The following is a 27,611-nucleotide window of genomic DNA, read 5'->3' as shown; positions in this document are numbered from 1 at the left end:
TTTGTACCTTTTTGATATATTTTTCATTTCTCGATGTTTTCTTTTTTACAGAGTTGGTACATTTTTATAAACTTTGGACTACAGTGAAATGTTTTAACTTTTTTTTTTTCAACATTTTAACAAATACAGAATGGCAGCTCTTGAAACATATTGACATGGTAGTAAAATCTACATTTCTTTAACTTTTCGAAATACATAAATGTACAGCATATATCACATACACATGGAGTTCAGAGTATGACCTGTGATTGTCGACTTGTGTTGTTTTGCTGTTGCTGCGTACGCCTGTGACGCACTTGTCCCATATTCTTCTCCTTTGGTCGTTTAAGGCAAAGAGGGAATACAAGGGGGTGCAAAGACAACATGACTTCAACACAAGGGCAAACACTTGTCCTCATTGTTTTCATTGTGACCTTCATCATCTTTTTGCCTTTGACTCTGACAATGACTGTACAGTACTGCAGCTATGAGGCAGAGTACCCACTTTGACTCAGGACCACAAGGCAGAGAAGTGGAGGGAAAGATGTTGCTGAGAAAATTTGGATCACCGGAAATAATGTTTTCTCTTTTTTACCTCAAAGTCTGAGACAATTCTTTTGTGAATGTGACCAAACAGTTGCGTGTGTGTGTTAGAATAAACTTCCTTATTACAGCTCAATTATCTCGCATTGTCTGACTTCGTCTCTGTGTTGTGCGCGTTACGGAGTCTGTGAATCTACTGGAAAAACGCTCCAAACCGGCAACATTTTGCCTGAGTTTCATTATAGAGAACAGAATGACCACAAAAAAAAAAGAAGAAATATACAAAAACCCCAACCATCATTATGCTATACCAAACCAGATCATAATGAATCAAAAGAGAAATGTGTGGATGTTTTGTTTTGTTTTTTTTCCACTGTCCACGGAGGGATAGGTTCCATAAATTATATCTGATATTTGCTATTGTGTCCTCCATTCCTGCTCCTTTCAGATGGGCTGACTCGGAGGTCGGGGAGGATGTTTGTGAGACCTTGAACAGAATCTCTTCAACACTTTGAAATGACTGTCAGCCACAGCAGCACACTGTCATTGCTGGTAATAATAATACAGCTCTGATAAATATGTACACACACACAAACATACACAATCAAATGTGGGTCATTGTTTAGGTTATGTTGGAAAAATAGTCTTTTTTCCCAGGGTCGTCTGCATTCATGCACGCTGGGCTGCTCTCCTTCTTCGAGGGGAAATTGAGTCACCTCAATCTTGTCTTCCTCCCCTGCTGGCCCTGCGGCGGTGGTCGAGCCAGTGGCTGTTGGCAGGGCAGCTGATTTATACATTCGTCTCCAACCCGTTCATGTCAACCGAACAGTGGTCCTTGTCCCTGTGCTCTCTCTTGTGGTGAGAGGAGTGAGCGTGTTTCTTCTTCTCTATCGGCCGGATGCCCTCCTCCAGCTGGATCAGGCGAGCCACGTCCGGGGAGAGGTGGTCGTGCTTGCTGCCAGGTGGAGGCGGCTGGTAGCAGCCGTTCTTCTGGTTCTGGTAGGTCATCATCTGCTGGATGCTTATCATGGGCTTAGTTTCACAGATCAGGGGCACCTGGTGGAGGCAGTGATCATGGAGGAGAAGAAGAAGAAGAGTGACTCAGGATCTCGTGATTAAACAAGCTTGCTCATACATACATCTCTGGTCTGTTGACCTAGTGTGTGCCCTCTCGACCAATAAGATGCACAGCTGGAGCCCTGCTGGTTACTCCCAGGTCACAGTTTTTGAGGACGGGTGATCAGACTATATATGACCCCACACTGTGGAACTCTGTGCCCACTGAACTCAGACACACTGTCTCTTCTTAAAACTTCTCTTTTTGTGAAAGCTTCTGAAAATGTTTGGTATATGTATCATTATTTGAGTAATATTTAATTGTTATTATTTCCTCTGTGCTCATGTCCTTGGCCTTTTTCTTCTTTTGTCTGCTTTATCTGGTTTTGTATTTTTCTTCTGTACAGCAGTTTATTATTGTTCTTATTATTACATCTGCCAGCAAACTGACCTGGGCCAAATTTTTAATTTGATAATATTTCCTATAAAAAAGTTTACATCCAAGGTTGTATAGTGACAAAAGGCACAGTGACAGTCCATTATCTTGCAATTTAGTTCATGCATAGACAAAGCGTGGTATCAGTCTTCTAGCCAAAATATTGAGCTACAGCATGAAAACACTCAATCTTAAACCATAAACCACTTTCCTATTTGTCTTTCAAACCAAGATAAATGTTCCTACACAGGTCAAGATGACCATGAGATGACAAGAAATACATGTTTTGCAACCTCAGAACTCATTTCTTTGGCCTTGCATGCTCTCACCTGCTCCCCTTCTTTGACAAAATCTTTTCTGCAGATATGAGCCATAATGCCCGTGGCCAGTGCGTCGCCCATCACATTGACCATGGTCCTAAATCGATCCCTAAATATCAAAATCAAAAGTCATCCACAGTGTTCATGAAGTTTGGGAAAAAAGATATTATTCATAATGTAAAAACCAAGCAGTCTTTCAAATTCCTTAAAATATTCACAATTCATCAAGTATGGTACCTGTGCATTGCACATTGCATCTATTTACTGTATAAACTCCAGCTGAGAAGAAGAAGATTAAAATTTACCATAAGGCTCTTAAATGTCACAACCACTTCCTGAATTGGTGGCTTTGATTGTGCTCAGCTATTCATGATGAAGAGATTAACCCTTACTCACAAAGCCCAATCAACAGCAATGATGAGAGTGATGTCATCGGTGGGCAGACCCACAGAGGTAAGCACTATCACCATGGTTACGAGTCCAGCCTGTGGGATTCCAGCTGCACCGATGCTGGCTGCAGTGGCGGTGATGCTGAGAGGACAGACAGGAGGAGCATTCGTTTTAAGAACAAGCGAGTCTTCATCAAAGGTGCATATGAGCTCTCTGAACTGGCGCTTTGCAGATTGATGTTTTACACGCAAAACAGGAGGAAAATCGCAGCACAGAGGTCAAAGTACTTGACTGTTTGCTTATCCACATCCTGCCTGTCAAGCTTCTTTTGGAGAAAAGAGAGAGAAAAAGCTTGACAGGCCCACTATACCTACAGTTGCCCAGCTGTGATTGACAATTGCTGTTCAGGGGTCTTATTTAACAAACGGCTCATTATAGCAAAAATTGCCCATAATTACCAATAAAATTGGATAATTATTAGCTCCACAATTTCCTTGTGGCACTTGAGAAAATGTTCCTTTATACCACTCGAACACACTGAGCAATTCAGGATAATGCATACTTTCACTTTTCTACTTCAGGCACATTTTGACGATGCCTCAGTACTTCTGTGAAAACTTCAATGCACTACTGAATTTCTACAATGCAGTATTACTGCTTTTAATTAAAGCTAGTAAAGGATTTTGGATATTTATTCCACCATGGTGTAGGGAGAATGGGAGATGTAGTGAGAATGATTGAGCGGATGTTCTGTCCGAGACCTTAGACCTCTGAGCAGAAACTGGCAAACAGTTCCTCTGGTGTTGGTGGTGGTGGGGGTGGGGGGTTAGCATGCAGATGGAGCGGTTCCATGGTCGACAGCCAAACGGCACGGGAACAGGACGCAGAGAGAGGGAAAAATTATTATAATTCTGCCGTGACAAGGGAGATGAGTAATACAGGTCATATGGGTTTTACCGCCAAGGGATTATGAGGGAATGGGCAGAGACTGCAGCCATGAGGGGAGGTCTGCTTAATGTTATTACATGTCATGAAATTGGAGGGTGGACCGGCCGTTTTCCTAGCCACAACAGGTAATGTGGTTGAAAGTTAGAAGCTCCTGGAGTTGGTGGGAACGGGACTGTTGGTGTTTTTGTCTGTCTGTCTGTCTGTCTGTCTGTCTGTCTGTCTGTCTGTGTCCCAGGGGCTTCCAGACTGATTTAGCAGAAATCAGATCAGACTAAGAAGCTCATATGAGGCGTAATCTGTGTGACATTTACATATATGTGTATCTGGTAAATCCCATAATATTTTTTATTAATTCAGAATTAAACTAAATGTGTGACGTTAGATTAATTCACATGTCACACTCAAAACACCACAAGTATGCCCGTGCCGTTTTTTCTTTGAGCCAGATGAAATTTGCTTCGACTGTCGGACCCCTCAAGAGGTTTTTCCTCATTTGCCAAAACTGATGTTGAGATAAGAATCTGTCCAAAGATTTGTTGATGTTAATCACTTCAAAGGAAGAGTTTGACATATGCTTGCTGAGAGTTAGATGAGATAAAAGGCGAGCCCACCGGATTCTGCATTTCTCATAACGCGGCCTAATAGCATCTTTCATGAGGTCAGTGTCTCCACTTGGCCTATTTGTAATGCCGGCTTTCTGTGGCCCATTTTTATGAGCCACTTCTGGTCTAAAGTCAGTGAGCCTTACCTGATTGTGATGATCTGTCCGAAGTCAAGCTCATAATTATTCACTTGGGCGATGAAGATGGCTGCCACAGCCTCGTAGAGCGCAGTGCCGTCCATATTGATTGTGGCCCCGACAGGCAGCACAAAGCGGATGATGCGTCTGTCGATGTGGTTGTTCTCCAGTAGGCACTTGAAGGTGATAGGCAGAGTGGCAGAGCTGCAGAAAAACAGACACATATAACAATTATACAATTACAGATAATGATCCTCTTCCACAACAAGTCATGCTGTGTCATGAAATCACACTACAAAAGCAGATCTTTTATTACCGTATTCTCAGTGGAAATTTCCTCTGTGTGTGTATGTGGGCTCTCATGAACACCCACAGAGCTGTAAAACTGCATGAAATTGGTCTTTTCATTTGTCAATGGATGCTGCAAACATCTTTTTTATTGTGTTCAGTTCTACATCTCAGTTAGCTGGAGCAGCACATAATGACACAGGAAAGAGTTCCATATTTATAGGAGCCTTCACTGCTGCAGCAGGAGGGCATTGAAACTGTCGTGTCATTTGTCAGGAGGATGAAGACCGCCGTACAAGACGCATCATACTGACTGTAAACCAGGAGTCAACACTCATGAGTAAGACTGTTCACCACGGTGAAAAAGATACAGGGCAGTGTTGTTGCTCAAGTGAAATCGTAAAGCCATAACATGAAGACAGACCTTGGGCCAGGGGAGATTAACAAGGTCACCGTGAAACCCAACAATCGCCCGTTTCATTCAAGGTAAATTCCATTATCCAATCCATTTACACTAGCAACGTGGTATAAAAGCATATCTTCCCTGGAAGCTTTTATGATTTTATAATAGCACTCAATGCACTCAAGTTGTTCTGGTAAACATCATGATTTAGTATGTGCAAGTAATGGCATTTTCTGAAAAGCTTTCATTCTTGAGTCCCTTGGGAGACCCAATGAAAGTCTCATTAGACTTGGTATAGTCACTATTTTCATCTCATACAGGCAATAAACCAAGGAAACTAAGTGGGCTTATTCTCCACTAAATGTTTGCTCCTGAAGCCCTTCAGCAAAATACAGTCCCCACAATTATAAACGAATAGGAACATAAATTAATAATGTAGCCACTAGTGGTGATTCTGGGTTCAAACAATTTACACTTAACAGAAGGAAGCAGCCAAAAATTAAAACAACGAGCAACAAGTGTGAGATCGGGTTTCACAAATTTGAGCAAAAATCTCTTCAGCTGGTTCAGTTTTGTTGAAACAAGTGGTGAGATAATCACACACTTGATTCATCATCACAAAGCCTGCAACATTTCCACCATTTGTCCCCCCTTCCTTGAATATGAATGAAACTTGGGGGCAATCTTCAAAACATAGCACAAGGTGTCTCTGATGCAATCTTTTATTTTGAAAGTCAAATTTCTTTACCTGGAGGAAGTGGCCAATGAGATGAGCAGGGCCTGCAGAATGCCTCTGATGTAAACGATGGGGCTCTTCTTCGTGATGAAGAAATACATGGCAGGGAGGATGAATAGACCGTGCAGCACCAAACCCATTACCACTGTAATGGCGTAAAAACCCAGCTTCTTCCCCATGGCTGAAGGGTCATCCATCTCCAAGATTTTACCAGCAACCAGAAACACGATCCCAAAGGGGAAATACCTGTGGAGGAAGGAAGGTAGAGGCATGTTTGTAAAATGACAGCCACATCATTTACACATCATCATCATTTACTGTTCAACAAGACTTCTAATACAGCCATGCAAGAAGTTCTGTGTGGCTGCACATTGGCTCTGAGCTAAATTTTAAGATACTGTGACAAAACTAACAGGTAGCAGGTAGTAAGCAGGTACAATGTTTACCAGGTTAGTTTAGTATGCTAACATGCTAATTAGCACTAACACAAAGTACAGTTAAGGCTCATGGGAATGCTATTAGTTTCCAAGGTGTTTTGGCAAATTTGACCAATTAAGATGTTGACCAAAGTAAAGGGATCACCAAAGTCATTAGAACTAATCCTTAGGGGGAAAATAATATGTGAACAAATGTTATGAGAATATTTCCAGTATTCCTTGAGACATTTGAAATGATCACCAAAGTCATTAAGACATGTCAGCCAGGAACAGTGACTATCTGAACAAACTTTGAGATGGCTGTTGACATATTTTGATGGTTGAGTGAAATTTTTGGACCTGCTGGTGGTGCGAGATGAAAATTTGAGGGATCATCAAAGACATGAGCATTCATCCTCTTTGCACCATGAATATCTGTACCAAACAGAACGGCAATCCATCCAATAGCAGTGGAGACATTTTACAAAAATTGTGGTGCAAAGAAAAGTCAGAGGATTGAGAGCATCAGTAGGATTCATCCTACAGGGAGCATGATTGTCTTTGCTAATTTTCATGACAAGCCATCTAATGGTTGTTAAGATATTTCAGTTTGGATTAGAGTGGTGGACCAACAGGTGGAGCAACAGACTGCCATTGCCATCCACAGAGCCAAACTAAACATGTGTCATCATTTGATCGTACCAGACACAACACTCACCAGATGACTATGGCAACAATCTTCAAAACTGCCTCATTCAAACTCTGGCAGAAGTTGACCAAAGCACTTCCATTGGGTCCCATTCGACCCAGCATTATTCCTGGATTGAAGAGAAAACACAACATGTGTTGAATAAATAAATTGATGAATGCATCAGTCGTACGAGTACAATGATGCCTTCAACAAGGTAAATTAATGAGAATGTTGTCATTCGTTTTTTTCTCTGCCTTCATTGTGGGAGCACCACACATTTGAAAGTAAATTATACAAAGATGTGGGTGTGCCAAGACTTCAATTATGCAATTATGCATTTTTATGCATGTGCAGTGTGGCTCTTACTCTGTGAAGGTGTGTGTGCGGGATCCACTTACCCATGGTAGCAGAAAAAATAACAATCCCCAGCACATTCATGCCTTCGCTGGTGCCAGGTGATGTTTTCATAATGACGTCAGGTGGCGGCGTGAGATCAAGGGAGAAGTTCTGGACATCTGTGCCATTGTCATCCTGGATGCCGTAGATGTAGACCCTACGTGTGGTGGTCTCATCCAGGAGCTGAGCCACTGTTGGTTTGGGAATGAGCTCGGGGACTCTCTGGGTTCGATACTTGAAATCAAAGCATAGCACAGGGCCAAATATCAGCACGGTAAACATGACACCAGCAGAGAATGAAAGCAGCAGATTGTCACATGGTAATGACACATGTAGGCTCATATCAGAGGCCTTAACATTTAAATTATTCAAAAAGATTCACCATTACAGCCAGATGACAGTGAACGCAGCAGGCAGTGTTATTTTTAAATCTCTGTTTCTTTTCATCTTCTGTTCAAGGTAATAGCACTTTATAGACAGAAACATTTCTGCTCACCTGTTGAAAAGTAGCTTGAACCAGGTTGGCTGGAAACATGTTGCTGAGGAAGATAATTTAGAGAAACACACACATGAAAATAGACTCTTTCATAGTCATAAATACTCACAGAAAAAGTCACAATGATTTGTCACAATGCAGGTTTTTCATTCTCATCATTCAACAGTAGTGAATTATGCACTGATCTCGATTGATGACAATCAGCATTGTTTCCACACTGAAAGCCGTTCTTGTAATAGGACTTTAATAGCTGCCCTTAAAAGCCCACTCATATCTCATAGCTGAACAAATGCATATTGGCTGCCGAGGCTGACTGCGGAAGAGAGGACTCAGGTGCTCAGTGACATAATAAAGTAGCAGGAAGTGGTGAAACCTGAAGATGGAGGAACAGGTGCAATAGGGAAGCATGGGCAGGGTGAGTGGAGGAGGGGGAAATACATCTGGTCATCGGTCTTTACCACCAGCTTGGACTGATGACCAACAGTGAACATCTGGAGTGGAAAATGCCCTCACAGACAGAGCTGAGATTAAACCTTGTTTGACCAATTCAAAGGAACTAAGATAATACAGTGAAAACACTACTTTTCAGTGTGGAGTTTGGGTGTTGCCTGTGTGGGTTTCCTGCAGGTGCTCCGCCTTCCTCCCACAGTCCACATACATGCACATTAGCCTAATTATACGATTTAAATCAGTTGTTGAGAGTGAATGGTGGCTTGTCTGCAGCTGGATTTCCATCCAACTGTGTCGCAAATTTTAACCAAATTTCGAGAAAATCGGCAGAATTAACTATTTTTCACAAAGGTAAAAAAAACAACTCAATTGAGCATAAAACTCTTTTGATAAATTCAGGAAATTTTGGCTTTTACAGCAACCTTTTCTGATGCGATACTTCAAAATGTACATAAGAGTACACTGATGGAACAACGACTTACATGTATCAGCCCAGTGATGGTGACCTAACCTGGGTGTACTCCAGTACAGTATGAGTAATGCAACTCTGTAATGGATGAATATATGTAATTTGATTCTCACATAGTTCAGTGATTTTCATACATGTTTTTTCTCAGTTTGGATAATAAAATGGACCGATGTGCACAGCTACAGACATGATGCTGGAATCATGACATCACAGATGAAAAGGGAACTGTCTCATGTACTATTCTGTAGTACAGGTGACTCTGACTCAGATTCAACACATTAAACTGTCCTTGAGCAAAGTACTGAATGTAGGAGGCACTTTGTAAAGCTCTGTGGTATTAAAGTGCTAAATAGAAATACAGTCCATTTTCTAATAATAATGCATTAAGCAAAATGTTTTACAGTGCAAGCAAACACCTGTATAATATCACAGTGAAACAAGAGTAAAACTATGATTTTACCACCAACTTGGACTGATGACGCACACACACACAACACAACAACAACATTATGGTCTTAACGCATTTGTTCTTAATAGCTAACAACATCTGAAGTGTGCAAACAGTAGAACACAATCTAAAATGCAATAACACAGCTAGCAACGCAGGAACACATAAAATGAGGCTTCAAGTGCATGCTGGGAAGCTACCTTTCATGGCTCCAGTAGCATTATTATACCTGAGATGGAGCAATCAAATCCAAAACATGAGTGCAATATGAATTATGTTTGTGGTGCAGACTGCTGCCTTTTACCTACAGGCTGCTGAATAACATACATTATGTAGCAGTCTTCATGCAGAGATGAATGTCTGCCAATCGCAACTGAATCAGCGCCGCCTTAACGCTGACTGTAAATCCCTCATCGACACAGAACTCAGATCACAATCAGAATTCAAACAGCACATTTCAGATGCTGAGAGATTAGAAGGCATTGTGTTTTACAGCTTGTGCATTCAACAGAGTGACTTAAAAGACATATGGCAAAGATATACAGGGGCAATATGGTGCAACTCAGAGGACTAGAGTGAGCATTGTGCATGGATTTGACCACTTAGCCTTTCAGCAGCCTGCCCTGTGTCTAAGACAGAGCAAAGCAGGCTAATGAACCACTCTGACCCCGGTGCCCTTAATAAATCTAATCTAAGTATGCACATATTCATACATGCTGTGGTCGTTGTGCATACTTATCACACACGCTCACGCACACGTACATGGCTGCAGACAGTTGGGCTCATTTGTGAGTGTACCAATATAGTATGCCTGCATGATAGATGAAGGCTGTAAAGAAGCTTTGCGAGATAAATCCAAAGCACAGCTGTGCTCTGTAAAACACACACACACACACACACACACACACACACACACACACACACACACACACACGCTGAGATCCCGTGAACGACAGAGCTTCACCTCTGCCACATTATCAGTACATAGTTGGATTTCATGGACTTGGCCAGTTTATTCTCTTTTTTACAGTCTGATTGAATGTGAGTCATCCAAATTCCATTTATTCTCAGTATGATTTGATTTTGATATTGCAATTCTCAAATATATATCAACAATAACACCAAAATCAAGAGAAGATGAAAGGATAACTACCTTTTTAATGATTGGACTATTGTAATAAAATACCATCATTATCTTACATATCCTGGTGGCGGCGCAGCTCTCTGGATTACAGGCCTTTGACTTTACCCCACTGACCGACTGTCACACTGACACTGTGGCTCTCAGGTCCTCACCGTCACGATGGGGCTGACCCAGGTTCACCTCAAACACACCCACTCCATCCTTCAGCAGCTCTAATTAGCTTAACGCAATAACCCACTGGCACACGAGGCTCCAGCCTTTCCCTCTGACCTCGAGCATTTCTCCGACTTCAGTCCTCATGAGACAACACGCAGAGCAAGACTTTTACATATCACAGGTGTTATAAAAGACCTTTAAATGAAGGTGCTGTGAATTCAGGCTTCCTCTCTCTCACACATTAACTCTTGGTGCTCATGATTCATTTTCCTCTTTAGTCTCCTTCACTAGCGCTGCAGTCGATATCTGTTCCTTCATTTGCAAATTCGCAAAATCCAAAGCAAGCACATTAGCACCATGTGAATTAGATTTGTTCTGAAGGAAGCACACATTCTTAGAGAGTTTCATTTTTTCTTGTTCTTTTCATTAAAACGATCTCACATGAATTAATGAAACTCTAACTTTTAAATGTTGGTGTTTTTGAACTTTTCCATTTCAAGGACCATCCAGACCCAGAAATATGACCATGTATTTGATTCACAAATGTACCTTAGACAGTAGACATCCAGCCTATCATCCACATTTGAGAAAAATCAGAAGAAATTAAGAGAGCTTTGGAGCAGCTAAACACATTTCTTCATCTTTCCTTTCTTATTACTCATCTTACACCCTCCAATTTACCCTGTGGCCTCTTGGAGGTCCCACTCGCACTCACACAATGCTTGACATCAACACTGAGTGGAGTATTATCATCTTATTTTCAGTCTTTTTAACAATGTGATTTGACAGGGTGAAGTCAGCGTTCATTGCTTCTGTTTGGATGTGTTTGAAAAGTGATATAAAAGTGCAGCTCATTAAAAAAGTTGATTTTTATGCAGTGAAACAGTAAAAAATACCCTTTTGGCAAGTGTGATGGAGCGTCATGAATGAACTGGATATTTATGCATGTCATGTGCATGTCAGTCCCTTTGTGTGTGTGTGTCTGTGTGAGCCAGCTCACACTCAGATACATGACAGTCTCTTACCGAATCAGATCCAGCAGAGCATCAGCAGAGCTGGTCATTGGCTTCTTGCTGTCCTCTGAGTCCTCCTTCTGAGCAGCTCCACCCGGGTGGATGATGTATACCATGACGATGCCGACTACCACGGCAACAAAGGTGGTCCAGAGGTAGTAGGAGATGGTCATGATGCCCAGGCGGCTGGAGCACTTGGCATCCAGTGCAGCTAGACCTGACATCAAACTGTTGGATGCAGACACAGAAAGGCAGAGACAGAAACACAGACAGGACGGTGGAGGTTACTGTCAGAAATCGAGAAAGATCACTGCTAAAGAACGCTGCCATTGTCTGAGGATTTTCAGAAGTGGATACTTTGAAAAGTGAAAGTCAGTGCCCCTGCAGCGGAAGGCTGAATAAAAATGTTAGCTCACCGGCATGCTGCTGCAGTTCAGTGAACTCATTCACTGTTTATTTACATGCAAAGTATTTATTGAGCAAAGCATAAGTGGCACTAAATTGCATTAGCGGCAGGGTAATGAATGCACTGATGAGTGAAAGGTTGCCATGGCTAGATGGAATTTCATGACCCTTGTGTCGATTTAGGAAGAAATTATCTTATACATATATGGAACAATATGCGTCCTTCACAGCAGTATGTATGTTAAGTATGCAGCGCATTATGAGCACTAAAGCACTAAGATTCAAAAGACTCAAAAGAGGCTTTCAGGCTTTATGTTCAACCTTCACACTAACAACACATGTTATCTAAGCAAATCTTCCATCAAAGCTTCAAATAAGGGTCCAAATTGTATAGCTTTGACATGATGGCACTGCTTAAACAAACTCAATGAGCCATTTTCAAACCAGAGAAGTGCTTTGTTCAAGAAACCGCCTCTGTAGTCTCTGATAAGGCAATCCATGATGCTGATAAATGACAGAAAGAAGAAAGCATCAAACCGAATGAAACCGTTACCTAAATATGTATGTCTTACTGTCTTTGTCTCTCTGTCACTTGCTCCTCTTTTCTTTTTCTCGTGAAATGTGAATACAGCCATTCAGAGCTTTGCGCCCCCTCCTCTGCATCACAGAAAGCCCAGGGGAGGGGGATAAACAACTGTAATCACAATCATTAGAAGCAGAACATTGTAATTTGCATTAAAATGGGCTGCTCTGAATAATGCAGTTCAGATTTTCATTCTCACTGCACTGACATGGTGACATTCGCTGTGAACACTTATTCAATGTTTGATTCTCAGCTGCTAATGGAAGAAAAGCTACAGGTACATCTCATATGTGGGATGTGGGAGAAGATGTTGAAATGGTGGCACAGCAGGAGAGTGGAGCCAGTGGAGGAGGGGAGGGGGGGGGGGGAGTTGGAGAGATCTTCACTGGGTCTCTTGAGCTGGGGTGACAAGATTTTCTCCTTGTCCAAAATGTAATCTGGTTTGACTTGGCAAAGCTCTGGATGGGGCTGCTGAGTCTTTCCGTGCAGTCACTGTCTGTGCTCAACCTCTCAACCTCATCCTGCATCCTCCTTTTAGCATCTCTGAGATGTACGACGGAGAGCTTCCATCATCATCATCATCACAGCCACACTGAGGATGAGTCTGCTCAGTGTTTACATCTGTACAAAGTGTACTGTATCATCAGAAAGCATTTGAGTTATTATAGTTTTGACTTTCATTTCATTCTTAATTGTTGTTTTTAATCCAGTTGTTAGTTTCCAGCGTCCGCTTGCTCTTTTCAGTTTTGTCTTTATTGTTCAAAAATCTTTCATTTTATTTTATCTATTTATTTCTTTTTAGTTTCAGTATTGGTATCTTTTATAATAGTACAGGGGTTCTGTGTTAGAGGCAGCTTTGTGAGGACAAGTGACTCACAGTCATGTAGACGTTACTTGCGAGGCAGCTGCACAGTTGTGAGATCATGCGAGCCAAGAATCCATCTTCAAGGCTTCAAGTTACGTGCTTGTGGCCAAAGCACAGCAGGAGATGCCACTGTTAGTTTGACAACAACAATGCCTGCTCTTAAAGGGGTTAACGTAACTGCTATAGCATTAGTTATATGAGAACTGAGGCGCAAAGAAGAGCAGAGAATGGCACTGAATGCTGTCTTTTCACCCTTGTCCTTGACTATTTCTTGAAATTGCCTCTCAGTTTGCGAGTTTCCAAAGCAGCAACAGTGATTTTCTCTCCTGTAGAGCATTAAAAAAGTCCAATTTAGGCCCAGGATTCAAGGTTTTCTCTACACTGCAGCCACATATATGCAGCTCTAAAAAGGACTCAGCACTAACACACTTGCAAAAGAGCTAAAGCCAAATTTTGTTTGGAGTCTGAGATTTGGTAGGAATATATATAACTGAAGGGCACAAGCTCAGCTGCCGGGCTTGAAGCTACTGCCATTACAATAAAATGTGCTGGAATTAATTCTGCATAGTGTGACGGTAGCATAAGTCAGTGAAATGACTCAGAAATGTAATCTCAGCTAGACAGTAATATAAAGATTGTCAGATTAGTTACCTTCAGCCACCATGAACGACTGGTTACAACTCACCAAGAAAGGCTGTCACAGCCAAACCCCTGACTGTACTGAACTGAGCAACGGCATGTTTGTGGACAGCTTTTAATTGTGCTTTAGAGGTGCTGCTAGGGGACTTTTTTACCTTTGGACAGAGCCATGGTAACCGTTTCGTTATCTAACCAATTGAATCTCCTCATTGGTGGACCCTGCACAGGACATCCACCTAACATTTTACAGAAAAATCATTTTCTTTCCTCGGACTGAGTAGTGCAAAGAAACCACCATTAGTTCTATAAAATCACTCTCTGTCTACCACCTTCGCTTTCCTGAAGGCACCCTGCTTTGCTGACATCTTTTACACAGACCTAAAAAGAAAAGTTCCTCTTTATGAGAAGATTTCTGTTGCCAGTCTTGTTTCCTTTTTAATAAATTCTCATTCTATGAGTTCTGTCATTGGCCACTCCCATGAATGACCCCGAGGTACTTTAGAATTGTCAGTTGAATGCAATTAGCAGCACATCGCTGCTTATGGATATTACAGATATTACAGAGCGGAGCAAAATCTTCTAAGCAGAAAGGCTCTTGGAATTCACTGCAAAGGTGCTCCTGCACCGCCTGTTTGCTTGTTGCTTGAACTCAGTATAGAGATGTGACTGGAACTGTGTGAAAAAACCTTGGCCCCTTTGGTATATTGGACAACATGGCGCTGCAGCAGTGATAACCCAGGGCCTTGACCTGCACTGCTCAGGGATTAGATGACCTCCAGCAGGAAAAATCAAAACAAGCAGAAAGTAGATGAGGTGGATTGACAGCACAACAAAACAACAATCTTCTGGGAAACGACAGACAAACTGTCACAACAAATTTGTCTGGCATTGTATGTCCAGATGTTGGGTGCAGAATTGACATAGAAACTGCAGCCAGGAGATCAAAATGGGGGAAAATTACATTTTTGCTATTCCAGGGATTCACCTCATGACCTCCTCCTCCTCCTCCCTCCTCTATGCATATAAATCTGGTAATAATATCAAAGTCAGATGTTGTATTTTTGATGGAATTTGTCCACTTGTCTTATCTTGAGTTTTTGATGTGCTCCTGTCTCGTGAGATGGCAGCAGTTATGAAACTGATGAAAACTTCATTGTGAACTGATAAAAATGCAGAATATTAATACACAACACTGACATATTATCACCTTTTAAGTTACTGAGCAGAAAGTTGCCTATTCACCAACCAGCAGTTACGTTAGCAACAACCTTAGCATTAACCTGGAGTGTTGTTCAGGCCACCCGATGAATACCGAGCTTTGCTACAGTCGTAATCGTTTTTGATAAACCAAAGGTTTGTCACTTTAATTCAGAAACATTACAGTTACTCTGATGAAAAGCAACCTCACATTGTGTGAACTGTCTTGTGCCACCATAAGGTCGGATGAAAATCCAGAGAATTGACCGCGTCTGTCTGCCGTCCTTTGCAGTTGTCCACTATTTTTACCCCTTGGTGGGTCCTGACCCACAGCTTGGAAACTGATGGTGTTCACTGTGCATATGTAGAACTAAAGGCTGTAACCTGAAATGTATGAGATATAGATATGCAGCAAATGAATGGGGTTAGAAATGGCTTTTAATTTAACAGAAACAGAAAGATGATCAACATAACATTAAATGAAGTGTTGCTCTGTGGACATTTTTCTTGTTTTTGTGAGCAACCTAAAACCTTGTGAACTCAGAGAAACAAATACTTTTGGTGCTCTTGAGTTCCGCTTCTGTTTGATGGGAATTTAAAGGGACTCTTGACACTGAACACATTGTGTCTACACTGAGATCTCTGTCCTGCCTTCTGATACGTGAGTCAAGGTGGGATTAGAGTATGTCACCTGCCATGTGTAGCCGCCTCGATGGTGAGATTTCGAGCTCACGTACAGCAGATCTGCCAGAAGATTTTTGGACCATATGGGGCTTATAGTCCTCCCTGCTGCACCTATGCTGAGCAAGAGCTTTACAGTAATCCTTGCCCAGATGAAAAAAAAAAAAAAAATAAGGCCAAGGCTCCTTGGAGAGGGGTTATCCATGACATCCATGACATGTGGCAGTCACACTGTGGCCTTTGCTGTCAGGAGCTCAGGCCATTGTAGGCCACATCGATGTTCTGCTTCATGGCAGTTTCAGTGGTTGATGTTCCAGGATTATTTATAGTGTCTAGATGAAAAGTAAACAAAAGTAACTGAACATCTTTCATATGGTGTTTAATGTGGAACAAGCTGATGTACCTCCAACACAAAATCATTGTGTCATCACAACAACCTCCCTGTGCTGGAGTTCTATAAACTGTATGTACGTCCTGAGGATTTTTCCCAGTCTGAGGAGACATGCACTGAAAATTACATCTCTGTTTGGGACAACCTCCTAATGAGCGCAGCTCTGCTCAAGTCTGACTGACCCAAACCTGGAAAAGCAGCTGTCCGTATCATTATCATCACTGCCATCTAACATCAAACACCTCGCTAAAGAGAAGCAGCTCCAGTCATCACATTAGAAGTTAGTGGGATGTACGTGTTCTCCCTGATCTAAGGAATGAAGTGAATGATTGATTTAACGGACTAATGATTTCTCAGATGATCTTTGTGTTCTTAGCTTGGGTTACTGTAGTTTTATGGCCACGGGAAAATCCTCACTGGCCTGTGCTGTGCTATGCTGAGATTAAGAAAAACCAAATCACTATAAACCTCTTGTTTATCTAACCCTACTACCTGACCTGCTGAGCTGACCAATAACATCCAGAAGACACCACTGCCACTGTGTTTTTCTTTCCAATAATAAAAAACTTTGGTTTCGTAATGATTTGTCAGGGATCATAGAGTGTGACATATTTGCTCCTAGAGGCTTGGTGACATAATGACTACTCAAATACTCTTTGTAGAGAGGACTTTATCTCTGATGACCGTTAAATGGTCAGACGTAAGAAACAGCAATACAGAGCTGATCACACATGATCTTAAGATATGTGTGCTTACACCTCAGTGTAATATGGTGTGGATCAGCCATATGTTTGTGCAATAGCTGCATATCATTAAACTGTTCTTCTCTTCAACTTTGACCTTCAGATCTCAGCCAAAGCGTTGGTGAATAAGAGATTCCAAGGGCTTTATTAAAATGTTAACGCTGTATTTAACTAGAAACCACACAAAAAAAACTGAGTAAACATATATATATATATATTTTCAGAATATAGTTTGATTCAATACTTCATTGTAATTACAATCCCAAAAATAAAAGACACATGGAACATAAGGAGGCAGTAAGTGCAGTGGCCATTGATTCTGCATGACGCGTTCATGGGATAATCTGGTTTCCGCTTTGGCTGGTGCGCAGATGGCGCTGGGAGGGAAAAAATGGGGACAGGCAGGCTATAGGGCTGGGGCGGATATTCACCCCTAGATAAGCCCTTCTGTACCATGCACTGTCAACCAGCCGGTCTGTGCATCCCAATCTCAATACACTCTGCTGTCAGTGGGCATGGCAGAAGAGAGAGAAAAGCAGGATATCAACTAAGACTGTTGTTGTGTCTGTGACTGGACTGGCATGCATGCCTGCAGAGGGTTGCAAAGATATGCAGATATGCTGCAAATCATCTCAGAGTAGATGGGAGTGGATGGATAGTGATTAATTCAAGCACAACAGCTGCGAGGTAACAAGCCATGCCTTCTACCTTCAATATCCATTATTGCCTTCTTCGAGTGGCGAGCAGGCACCTTGAACATTGTGGGTGCTGCAGACTCAACAGGAGCTCCAGCAGCTGGGGCCCATCCTCAGAATGTTGAACATTTGCCCTGATAGCTTTTACATTCCCATGTGCTGAAGTGTTGTGTTGAACTTGGCTGAGTCTGGCCCCCTGCCTGCATGTACCATTTCAGATTAGTTGTAATTAACATCTCTTGGCTTCATGTTTGGCAGAAAACCTGCAATGAAGTGATGTCCTGCTCTTAATCTGTGAAATTGCGGGAAGGGACTATGAACATGAATAAATGAGCATACTCTTGGCGGCCTTTGCCTTGTGTTTAAATGACATAGATAAAGAAAGAGAAACATACAAGAGACCAACACAGAAGCAGAGAGAGAGACAGAGAGACAGACAGACAGAGACAGAGTGAGGGAGGGAGGATTAACTTCTCATCCAGTCTTTGCTGTTGCATAGATTGTAAGTAGCTTATTGCACAAAGCGCCCTGCATGTAACCGGTGCGTTTGCATGATTTGTTTTGGGAGGTTTTTTTTGAGTGTGTATGACATCACTGACCTCATGCAGGCAACTAAGAGCTTTGGGCCCAAAATAGTCAAACTGGAGAATTTGGCAGCCTGTGCACTTCTAAGAATGCATCCAAAGCTATAAAGGGGCAACAGGTTTATTTCCATATAAACATTACTATTTAATCCTTCATGCTGAAAACGGTAATTGAGTTGCAGTAAAAAAAATGTTACGCTGTACTTCTCACCTACATTAATCAGCAGCAATCGGAGTACTCACTGACACTGTATGGAGAAAACACAACTTAATAATAAAGGGAATATCAATGATACTCAATGATTGGGATATTCAGTGCTTTAAAGCAAACATAATTGAGCACAAATTCAGTCAAGTGTGTCTAAAAAGAATCATCACAGGATTGGTGAAAAACGTCCTCACAAGTCCTCATAGCTGATTGGTGAGGGGTCAAAGCTACGGCTAGCAGGTGCAGAGTTAATGGTGCTGAATAATATTCTTGGGTTATGGCAGCTGTTCTCAATAATCCTCAAAAAGTATCTTGCTCTTGCATCCGTAACAAGTAGTTGTCATTTTTGTCAAAAGATGTTCATTCTGCTTTTATGCAGTCTCTTCCAATTGATCTAGTCATCGAGTCATAGAAAGATTTTTCAATTTGCAAGGTCTTTTTGTGAGAGGGGCAACTGAGTCAAGAGTAAGGCTGCAGGATTGATTGAAGAGAATGAGCAATTCCTCAGTGTTTAACAACAACAGGGAGTATTCAGTTTAGCGGTTGATTGGTGCAGCTCTGAATGCAGTGGAAAACAGATGAGCAGTAGCTGAGGGGAACAGGAACAGAAGCTGTATATTCAGTAGAACTGATTTATGGTCACATCATTCACCTTAAAATTAGTGGGGTTCAGAGAATTCACTGATGAAGACATTTGACATTTTTTGGATGTCTGTAAATGAAGACACGAAGCACAGAGCCCTTAGCATTAATTTTGAAGAATAACGATTTGAATTGGCCAACTGAAACCAGAGAGCAGGAAGCGTTCCTGAAAATAATGATCCACCACCTAGACCACAGGATCAGTGCTGATTACATCCCAATCAGAAGGCGCTGTTGAGCGCCTTCTGATTGGGATAGAGTCACCCTGGTTTTTCAAGGTTTTAGTGATGAAGAACAGAAGTTAGTGTTCATAAAATCTCAACATATGGAGCACTAATTGGATGAGGACCTCACATTCAGTAATCCAAATTTAACTAGATCTGCGTGAATAGAGGCAGACGGTGTCATATAATGAAGATCGTTAGAAATTATTGTTCTGGGGTGGTGAGGCAGGGTCTTAATATAGTGACATGAGTTGCTTTTGAACAAAGCTAAAATGAACAGGAATACTGGCATTTCTATTATCAGTGATGCAGTAGGGATGAGGAAACCCTGCAGGAGAGTAAGGTCAGTCTGAATCCAGTCATGAATACTGAGTTATGTCTCTAAACAAAGCTGCACCCTCGGCTCACAGTAGACCAACAAACAGGTGGTCACTGAGGACAGTCGCTTGGCTTGAGGGTCAGACTGGACTTAAAGTGCCAACTGAAAGGAAATCATGCAAAGCAAAAGATGACAAACTACAAAAATGACCCACAGATAAGAGACAATTGGTATTTTTTACAGGATTCAGGTGTCCAGAGCAGATTTTTGCTCTGAGTCAGTACAGATCCTCAGTGGAAAACTGCCTCCAGGTAGTGAGTGCCTTGTTTTTGCCATCAAACACCCCAAAGACTGTGCACTGCACTATGAAGTAAATGCACCTCATTCTGATGCCGAGCATTCAGATAGGTCCCAGGCTGCTCAAATTTTGTGTTTCATCTCATTCAGAAGAGGTGAGGTATGCGGACTCAGCAACCCTGACTTCTCAGATGGCACATTTTCACAAAAATGCTAACCACTGCCAGAGGGAGCAGCGTGCCACAGTCTTCTGCCGCAATCAGCTTATGAGCGAGGGGGAGAGTGGCTGCAGTGACAATGATAGTTGCCCAGTGGCTGCAGATATCTCCTCATTACAAGTCAGTTCAATGGTTCAGTTTATTTCAGCATGGACAATACAGCTCCACAAAACTACAGGACAGGAGACTGATAATAATCTCAAAGTTTTGTGTTTTATGTTGCTCCTTCTTTCAATTCTTTATCTAAAGCTGACAGCCTCCCATTCCTGTTGTGAAAACCAACATCCACCAATATGCAGCTGGTTTATCAGGAATGCATTTGGCACACACACAGCAAGTGTTTGAGTGTGTTTCTGGAGTGTGTGTGAAGAACTGTGTTGCTCTTACCTGGATACAACGAGGGGCAAAATTAACATTTTCAACATCCTCATTAGCAACTCTCCGGGAAACTGGAAGTACTTCACCTCCTGCAAGTTGCAGAGAAAAACAAATTAAAATGTGATTATGACACCAAGTTATACAATACAAGCAAAATATGTTATACAAGTATTTCCCTCAGTGTGGTGACCTGCATTATCCCCGTTTCTACTAGTGACATCTGTTGTGCAATATGCTAATTGCTGTGGAGTGTTTTCACTGCACTAACCACACACCAACCTGTCACTGCATCACCATAATAGACAAATTGAAAAAAACGTGTTTAAGGTCAATTGTCTGGTATAGTGTTACACCTCAACACCTATGTGCACGACTGGATTTCCTTATTGGGAGAAAACAGTTCATGCATGGCAGGAATCTGGAGGATCTTTAACCCATTAATTCAGTTATTAAATGCACTGCCAAGAGTTAGATCACTACCACTCCATGTCTGTATGCTAAATATGATGCTACAGCCAACAGCTGATTAGCTTAGCTTAGCACAAAGACACAAACTTGTCAAAAAGTAAAAATAAAAGCAAATACCAACACCTCTGAAGATCTCTAATTAACACCTCCTTTGTTTAATGTTTCTCGGTTTCCAGTCTTGGTGCTAAGCTAAGCCAACCAGATAGCAATAGCTTAATATTTACTGTACGTACACAAAAGAGCTATCAATGTTCTCATCTCATGCGCATGTCCAAAAATGTTAAACTATTACTTTTAAAGTGCTGCTGAAGTTTTTATGAAGAATCTTGCTGCCATTCTCCAGGCTAACTTCAATTTTCATAAAAATGTCAACAATATTGAAAGGCTTTTATCATCTGATCACTGTTGTACTCCTGCAAAAATATTGTAAATTTAAAGTAGTCTGCTGCAGCTGTGAATTCTCAGACATGTACGAAACCAAAAAGGAGAACACGCTGCAGTTTTCATTGTTCAGTTGCCTTGGAAATTGATCCTATGTAGAGCATGACTGACCTTGCTGCAGAAAAAACCATTAGATCTACTGAAAATCCATGCATCACACAGAACTCATCTTCATCTTCCTGCTGTATTGTATTGAACTATCTCTTATGCTCATTGTCTCTGCAGCGGTCTTGTTTTATTTCTCCAGTTTCTCATCAATTATACTGATTATCTTTCACTAACTAAACAAATGTGTTTGCGTCAGTGGGTGACAACGGATTTGGACCAATAGCAGACAGGCAGACGGGGACTGATGATGAAAAAGAACTGACATTGAAAAATATGAAAAAAAATATGTTATCCAGATAATAAACAATCCGATCTGACCTCTGGTATTTTGTGTGTTTTTGTTAACTTCTTTGAGGTTAAGTCTGGGGAAAATCAGCCCCAAACTCACTTAGCAATATTTGGCAAATGTAAAAAAATACTGTGTCAGTTTGTCCCAGTGTGTTGCTGTTCCGGCATGACTAGATTCATTTTGCACTATCTTGTGGTGGTTTGGGAAATTCAGCTATTTTCTTGTGTACTGTGGAGATGTGTGGGGTTTCCGGGGCAGGGTGTGGTTCTGCAGGTGGCTTGGGAAGTGGCTCCAAAACAGCTGGGACTCATCACAATCAAGCACGGCATAAAGACTGTGGACTGCAGGGGACTCGTTGCTAGATTGTTTCTGCTGCTCAGTGGTGTTGTTGGCCGTTTACTAGTGCTGCCTGCGAGTCGAAGTCTATAGTTCAGCTTTGTTCACTCGTGTGAATTACCAGTGCCTGATCTCCTGTGAATTTTTCCTTTTTGCTACCTCCTGCCTCACCACATATTCCCAGCCACTAGTTCCCTGCACACCTGGAGTCTCCTTTCATCATCCACTCAATAAATTCCTATTTTACCCTTGCTCCCCGTCTGCCTGGCTTGGTTGCTTGAATTTACTGAAAATTATGTGTATTTACTTTTGTTTTCTCAACTGAATGCACAGTGCTCTGCTGCATTACACCCACCTTTGCCTTAATTGTAGTTGGTCAATAAAATCACTGCTAATCACTGACAGACATAAAACGTAAATGACCATAATTGAGTTAGTCCTGAATGCTTAATCTAGTGAAATACTTTGCAATCAGAAGTGGAGCAATTATATTCCACAGAGTTCTCAAACTTGACAAGATGTCAAACATTATCCAACGACATTATTGTACTGTTCTTCAATATATCAGAGCTGCACTGTGTGCTGATGTTAATTACATTTACATAACCACACAATTAGATGCACATCCATGTATGTAAATTATTAGAAAGCGTGAGCAGAATTCTCAAAAATAAAAGCTTATTCATTGTTTTGAATGATCTGTGTGTCCTCATCTGTATTCATGCCTGAGGTGTCGCTGCCACAGAAGCTGCTGCTACGTCGTCTTTTATCGTGTAGAATAATGCTTCAGTCCTGTGAACAAATGACTTTTTGATTGATTTTCCACTTAATAGACAGACATTGGTTTCAGCTGATGTACAGCATGGCGAGCAGATTGCAGAGACTTACTTGAGTTTGGTAATTAATTCTTATTTATTTTAGTAGTTGTAACAATTGCATGCTGATCATCTTACATCTTATTCTCTCTTTTGTCTTATGGGTTTGATTTTAAGCCCTGCAGGTGGATACAGATGTGTCTGCTCAGCCTCCAGTTCAATTTACATTCAAGCCCTCAGCTATGGTCATGCTCTCTGGATATGAATAGAAAAAGTCAAATAGAGTTTGCTTTGTGGGGCCCCTTGGTCCACCATGACAGGATGAAGACTCCTGAACAGAGAAAAGTGTGAAAATATGTGGCGAGCCCACAACTTGGCATTCAAATGGTATACAGCTCACTGAGGTTTGAGGTTACGTCAGATAACTGTGAAATGCCAAAATCACACAGATACACACAAATAATTACCACCTGGCCATGCTGTTCCTTTGAATGAGTTTCAGCTCATTGTTTTGGTTTCCTGCCTTACAGCTTGGTTCAGTCTCACCAACCTCATCTCGTCACCATTGTTTCCAGTCAGTCAGCGTCTAGCTGGTCAACATAGTGGAACATCTAGCAGCCAAACACAGCTAATGACAAAGTGAATATTGGCTGTTATCTGGTGGCCAAAAGCACAACAAATCCAAATGAATGCAAATTTTGCCCTGTGTCTGCTGGATATGTTAATAGAGACCTTCCTACTAACCTGTTTGCCCGGTTTTCCAAACAAGCACTCAACACACTGTCTAATCAAGCTGGTCAAACGGCACGAAGTAATAACAGAGATTTTGTCTAAAGTATGAATTTGAAATACAGTAAACATCTCAGATAACACATCTGTGATGTTGGTGTTACGTTATATGGAGGATGCATAGATTAAAACTAAAATAAAAACATGTTGTTACATCACGATGACAGTACGACAGGAGGGGAAAATGCCAGTAGAAAAAAGAAGCGAAGGTGAAGAGTTGGAAATGAAAAAATGAAATTTGAGCACATCGCGTCTGTGCAGTGAGATGATGGAGCAATAAAAGCTTTTTGATTCTGTTTTGGAGTGAGAGCTTAGGCTAAATGGCTGAGTGAGCGTGTTTGGAGAGGGGGTGGGGGCACATTTGTATGTTTTGTGTTGCCTTGTGTCAGTCTGTGAACATAGCATTCAGGGTGTATTTGTGTGTATTGTCTGTGTGCAGGAAGGACACACACACACACACACACACACACACACACACACACACACACACACACACACACACACACACAAACAGCTCTTGAAACACCTCTTGATTGTTTGGAAATATAAAGCATAGACGGTGCCCCAGGGCCAACACATCTCATGAATATGAAGTATAAATGCAAGAATACATAACACAACACCCTCACCTCTACGTGCTAAACTCTTTCGTTTTCATTCATTTTCCTCAAATTGGTCCTCACCTTCATGCCGAATGTCACACATTCGACTCTAATTCACCACCACTCTCTTCGTTCCACACTATAAATTGGGGTGTGTGCTTCTTCATACAAATGAAGAATTATTCTACCTTCTTCAAGGGAGTAAAAACCTCTACATGTATGACTCTTTTGATTGTTGAGAGGTACTCCTGAGGCAGCTAATATGCTACCTTCTTTTTTCCTGCTGAAAGAGTAAAAATTGCCTTGCAGGCTCAGTGTCAGATTCTCATATACTAATATTTTTGTAACACATTTATTGTAATATTTGTACAACCCTAATTCCAAAACAGTTGGATGGAAAGAGGTTCACCACTTTGTGAACACATGATTGTATAAAGGATATTACTGCATATTTTTTTTTTTTTTTTTGGTAAATGATTGCATTCTGTTTTTATTTACATTTTACACAGCGTCCCAACTTTTGGAATTGTAGGTCACTTATTTCAGCCAAGACAAGCAAACTAGAGCTGCTGCTCTATGAGTGATGGTCAGTCACTTTGATCCGGACAGAAGTATCTCAATAACTATTGGATGCATTGCTGTGAAAGTTTGTAAAGACCTTCATGGTGCCCAGAGGATGAAACTTTGTGAGTTTGGCCATCCCCTCACTTTTCCACCAGTGCCATCATCAAGTAAAAATTTTAATTTGTCCAACACTGCGATTTATAACTGAATCCCCTCAGGGAAACTGCTGTGTTGCAGCAGCAATTTGAATATCACAACAAACACATAACTTACTCTAAGATGACCTGAGGTAGTAAAGTGGAAAGTGCAAAGTGAAAGAAAACTAAGAACATTCCCATCAGCCTCAGCTGTACTTTGTGTTTAACACGTCTTAGCAACTGTTAGCATGCTCACACACTAACCTAAGGTAGTTAATACTTTAAACATTATACCAGCTAAACATCAGCATGTTAGCATTGTCATTGTGAATATGTTAGCAAGCTGATGTTAGCGTTTAGCTTTAGCATTTAGCTTTAAACCCCACTGTGGGTAAGAACAACCTTGCATGGTTGCTTGCATTGCTGTAGACTACATATTGTCATAGAAGGAAATATTCATCTCTTAAAATTATGGGAAAGTTGCTGTCTTTGCACTAGCTTGACAGACCATTTGTGGCGGAGAGCTGTCACATGGGCTTTAATCCCCACAGCAGGCCATACAAAGTCGCGCTGTTCAATGTCACATGATGGCGTCCGTTTTTTTGGGGCGTGTCATGTGGGCTTACAAATGATCTAATTTTCATTCTTGTATTTGGGTGCTGGACGGTATGTGTCTTTACCAGGACAGGGAAATATCAACTAACATGTGGCATTTTGCCAGCTCAGTGACTCTGATGGAATTTATAGAAGATATATGGAATAGGTGAACAGTTTCAAGCATTAATTTCCATCTGGGCTCAGAGAGAATTTGCATCTGCCCAAATCACCTGCAGTAATTTAACCAGATGTAGGAAGATAAAGTGATTTAGCCTTTAGTTCACTGCACAGAGACTATACTTTGAGCTCCAAGACAAAAGTTTTGCTCCCATGCACAATGACTGCTCCTAAAAAAGATGTGCGCTCCATATAAAACAGGCGACTGCTGTGGTAATCAGAGCAGTGCTTTGCCAGCCACCAGGAGGGTACACATCTAAGGTGTCTCGCCAGAAATTCATTTGATATGCTTGCTTACACATTAATGGCAATACCAACATACATCTTACATCATGCATACAAAAGCACACATACACCCACCGCCTCCAATGGGAAAATATCACATGCCAAATTTAGCTTAATACATGCTTTCCGGCAATTCCTTTTGGAGCAATCATTCCCCAGCTGTGAGCAAAGATATTATTTCTCTGTTCATCGGCAGCCTCTTAACATTTTCTGAATTCCACCTATCTAATGCCGCTTCCCATTCTGCCTTGTGTGAATTATATAAGTGAACACGAATGCTATGTTATTGACTTGATGTCTCTGTGAGTGATTCACAACTAATCTCTCCACCGGCAATCCCTTCCCATGGATGCACTGCGTGCACTGAGTCTTGCAGAGAGGCTACGAGCACTCTGAGCAGCTGATGAGATTCACATTTAAAAAAGGAAAAAACAAAACAATTCAGGCATGTCTTTGCCATTACAATGCACCTGGGGCAGCAGACAAATTGGCTTTTGGAGGAGTCTGAAACATTTTCATGTTGTGTTTTTTCTTATTCTCTCCTAAACGACGGCCGACCCTGGAGGCTTTTAGATCCTGTATTTTTTGACACTGTTTTGCAATTCTGTCGTGAGCGATGAAGATAAAAACCTTGAGTCAGTCACATAGGTGAAATTGTCTCTTTCTTATTGCGTCTGTTCGAGGCACACTTTATTATTCATAAAATTGTACCACCATTGCACCTTAAGGGTCTAAGTGTGGCCAATTGTGGCGATGAAACCTATATATTGGTGGAATAGATTGAGGGCTTAGATGGGCGAAGAGAGACTTTATCATTTAAAGTGCATGTGTGTAGTAATGTGAATTCATCCCATTGTGGGGACTGACATTATCAGCCATCTGGGGACAAAAATCAAGACCTCATAGGGTTATTTTTGGATTTAAGAATCATGTCTAGGTTAAGGTAAAGGTTGGGGTTTGGTGTGTATCTGTTATGGTGAAGCCTCCATGGACTCAATGCAGTGCCCTCTGAAAGACAGTTGTACATGTTTGTGTGTGTGATTGTGGAGATGTTGGCGTGTAGCACATGGAGTGCAGGTAAAGAGGCAGATGCAGGGAATAGGGCATTAGGTGCAATATCTCGTATTAGGATCTAATGTGTCTGAATCCATCTCAGCATTTAAGAAAGAAACGGGGTCACGAAACTTGATGGAGGAGATAAGGCAGGCAGGTGGGCAGGTGGGTGTGAGGGGGAAGCAGGGGTCATAGTTACCACCGGGCATTTTAAGCAACTGACCTGCTCAGAGAGCTGCTTGCCTCTGAGGAAGAAGCCCAGCAGGCAGCCAATAACCACGGCCAGGACAGACAGGATGAGCAGTCCGTTCTGCTTGCAGACATTCTTCACCCGCCCCCACACTTCATCCAGAGCCACCGCCAT

At 41.6% G+C, this 27,611-nt stretch overlaps 1 protein-coding gene across 1 annotated transcript; it reads right to left on the bottom strand.

Annotated features, from left to right (window-relative positions):
• slc1a7a (solute carrier family 1 member 7a) lies at window positions 1-27,611 on the bottom strand. Its single transcript, XM_076744931.1, has 11 exons — window positions 27,471-27,611; window positions 20,596-20,675; window positions 11,530-11,745; window positions 7,838-7,880; window positions 7,344-7,575; window positions 6,973-7,072; window positions 5,851-6,084; window positions 4,421-4,615; window positions 2,731-2,865; window positions 2,344-2,443; window positions 1-1,578 (listed from the first exon to the last, which is right to left on the bottom strand). Exons 1-11 carry the CDS (start codon window positions 27,609-27,611, stop codon window positions 1,312-1,314), a joined length of 1,743 nt encoding a protein of 580 aa, XP_076601046.1. The 3' UTR covers window positions 1-1,311.

The sequence above is a fragment of the Chaetodon auriga genome, chromosome 12, assembly GCF_051107435.1.
Source record: "Chaetodon auriga isolate fChaAug3 chromosome 12, fChaAug3.hap1, whole genome shotgun sequence".
NCBI lineage: Eukaryota > Metazoa > Chordata > Actinopteri > Chaetodontiformes > Chaetodontidae > Chaetodon > Chaetodon auriga.
This window is presented reverse-complemented; position numbering and strand designations above follow the sequence as displayed.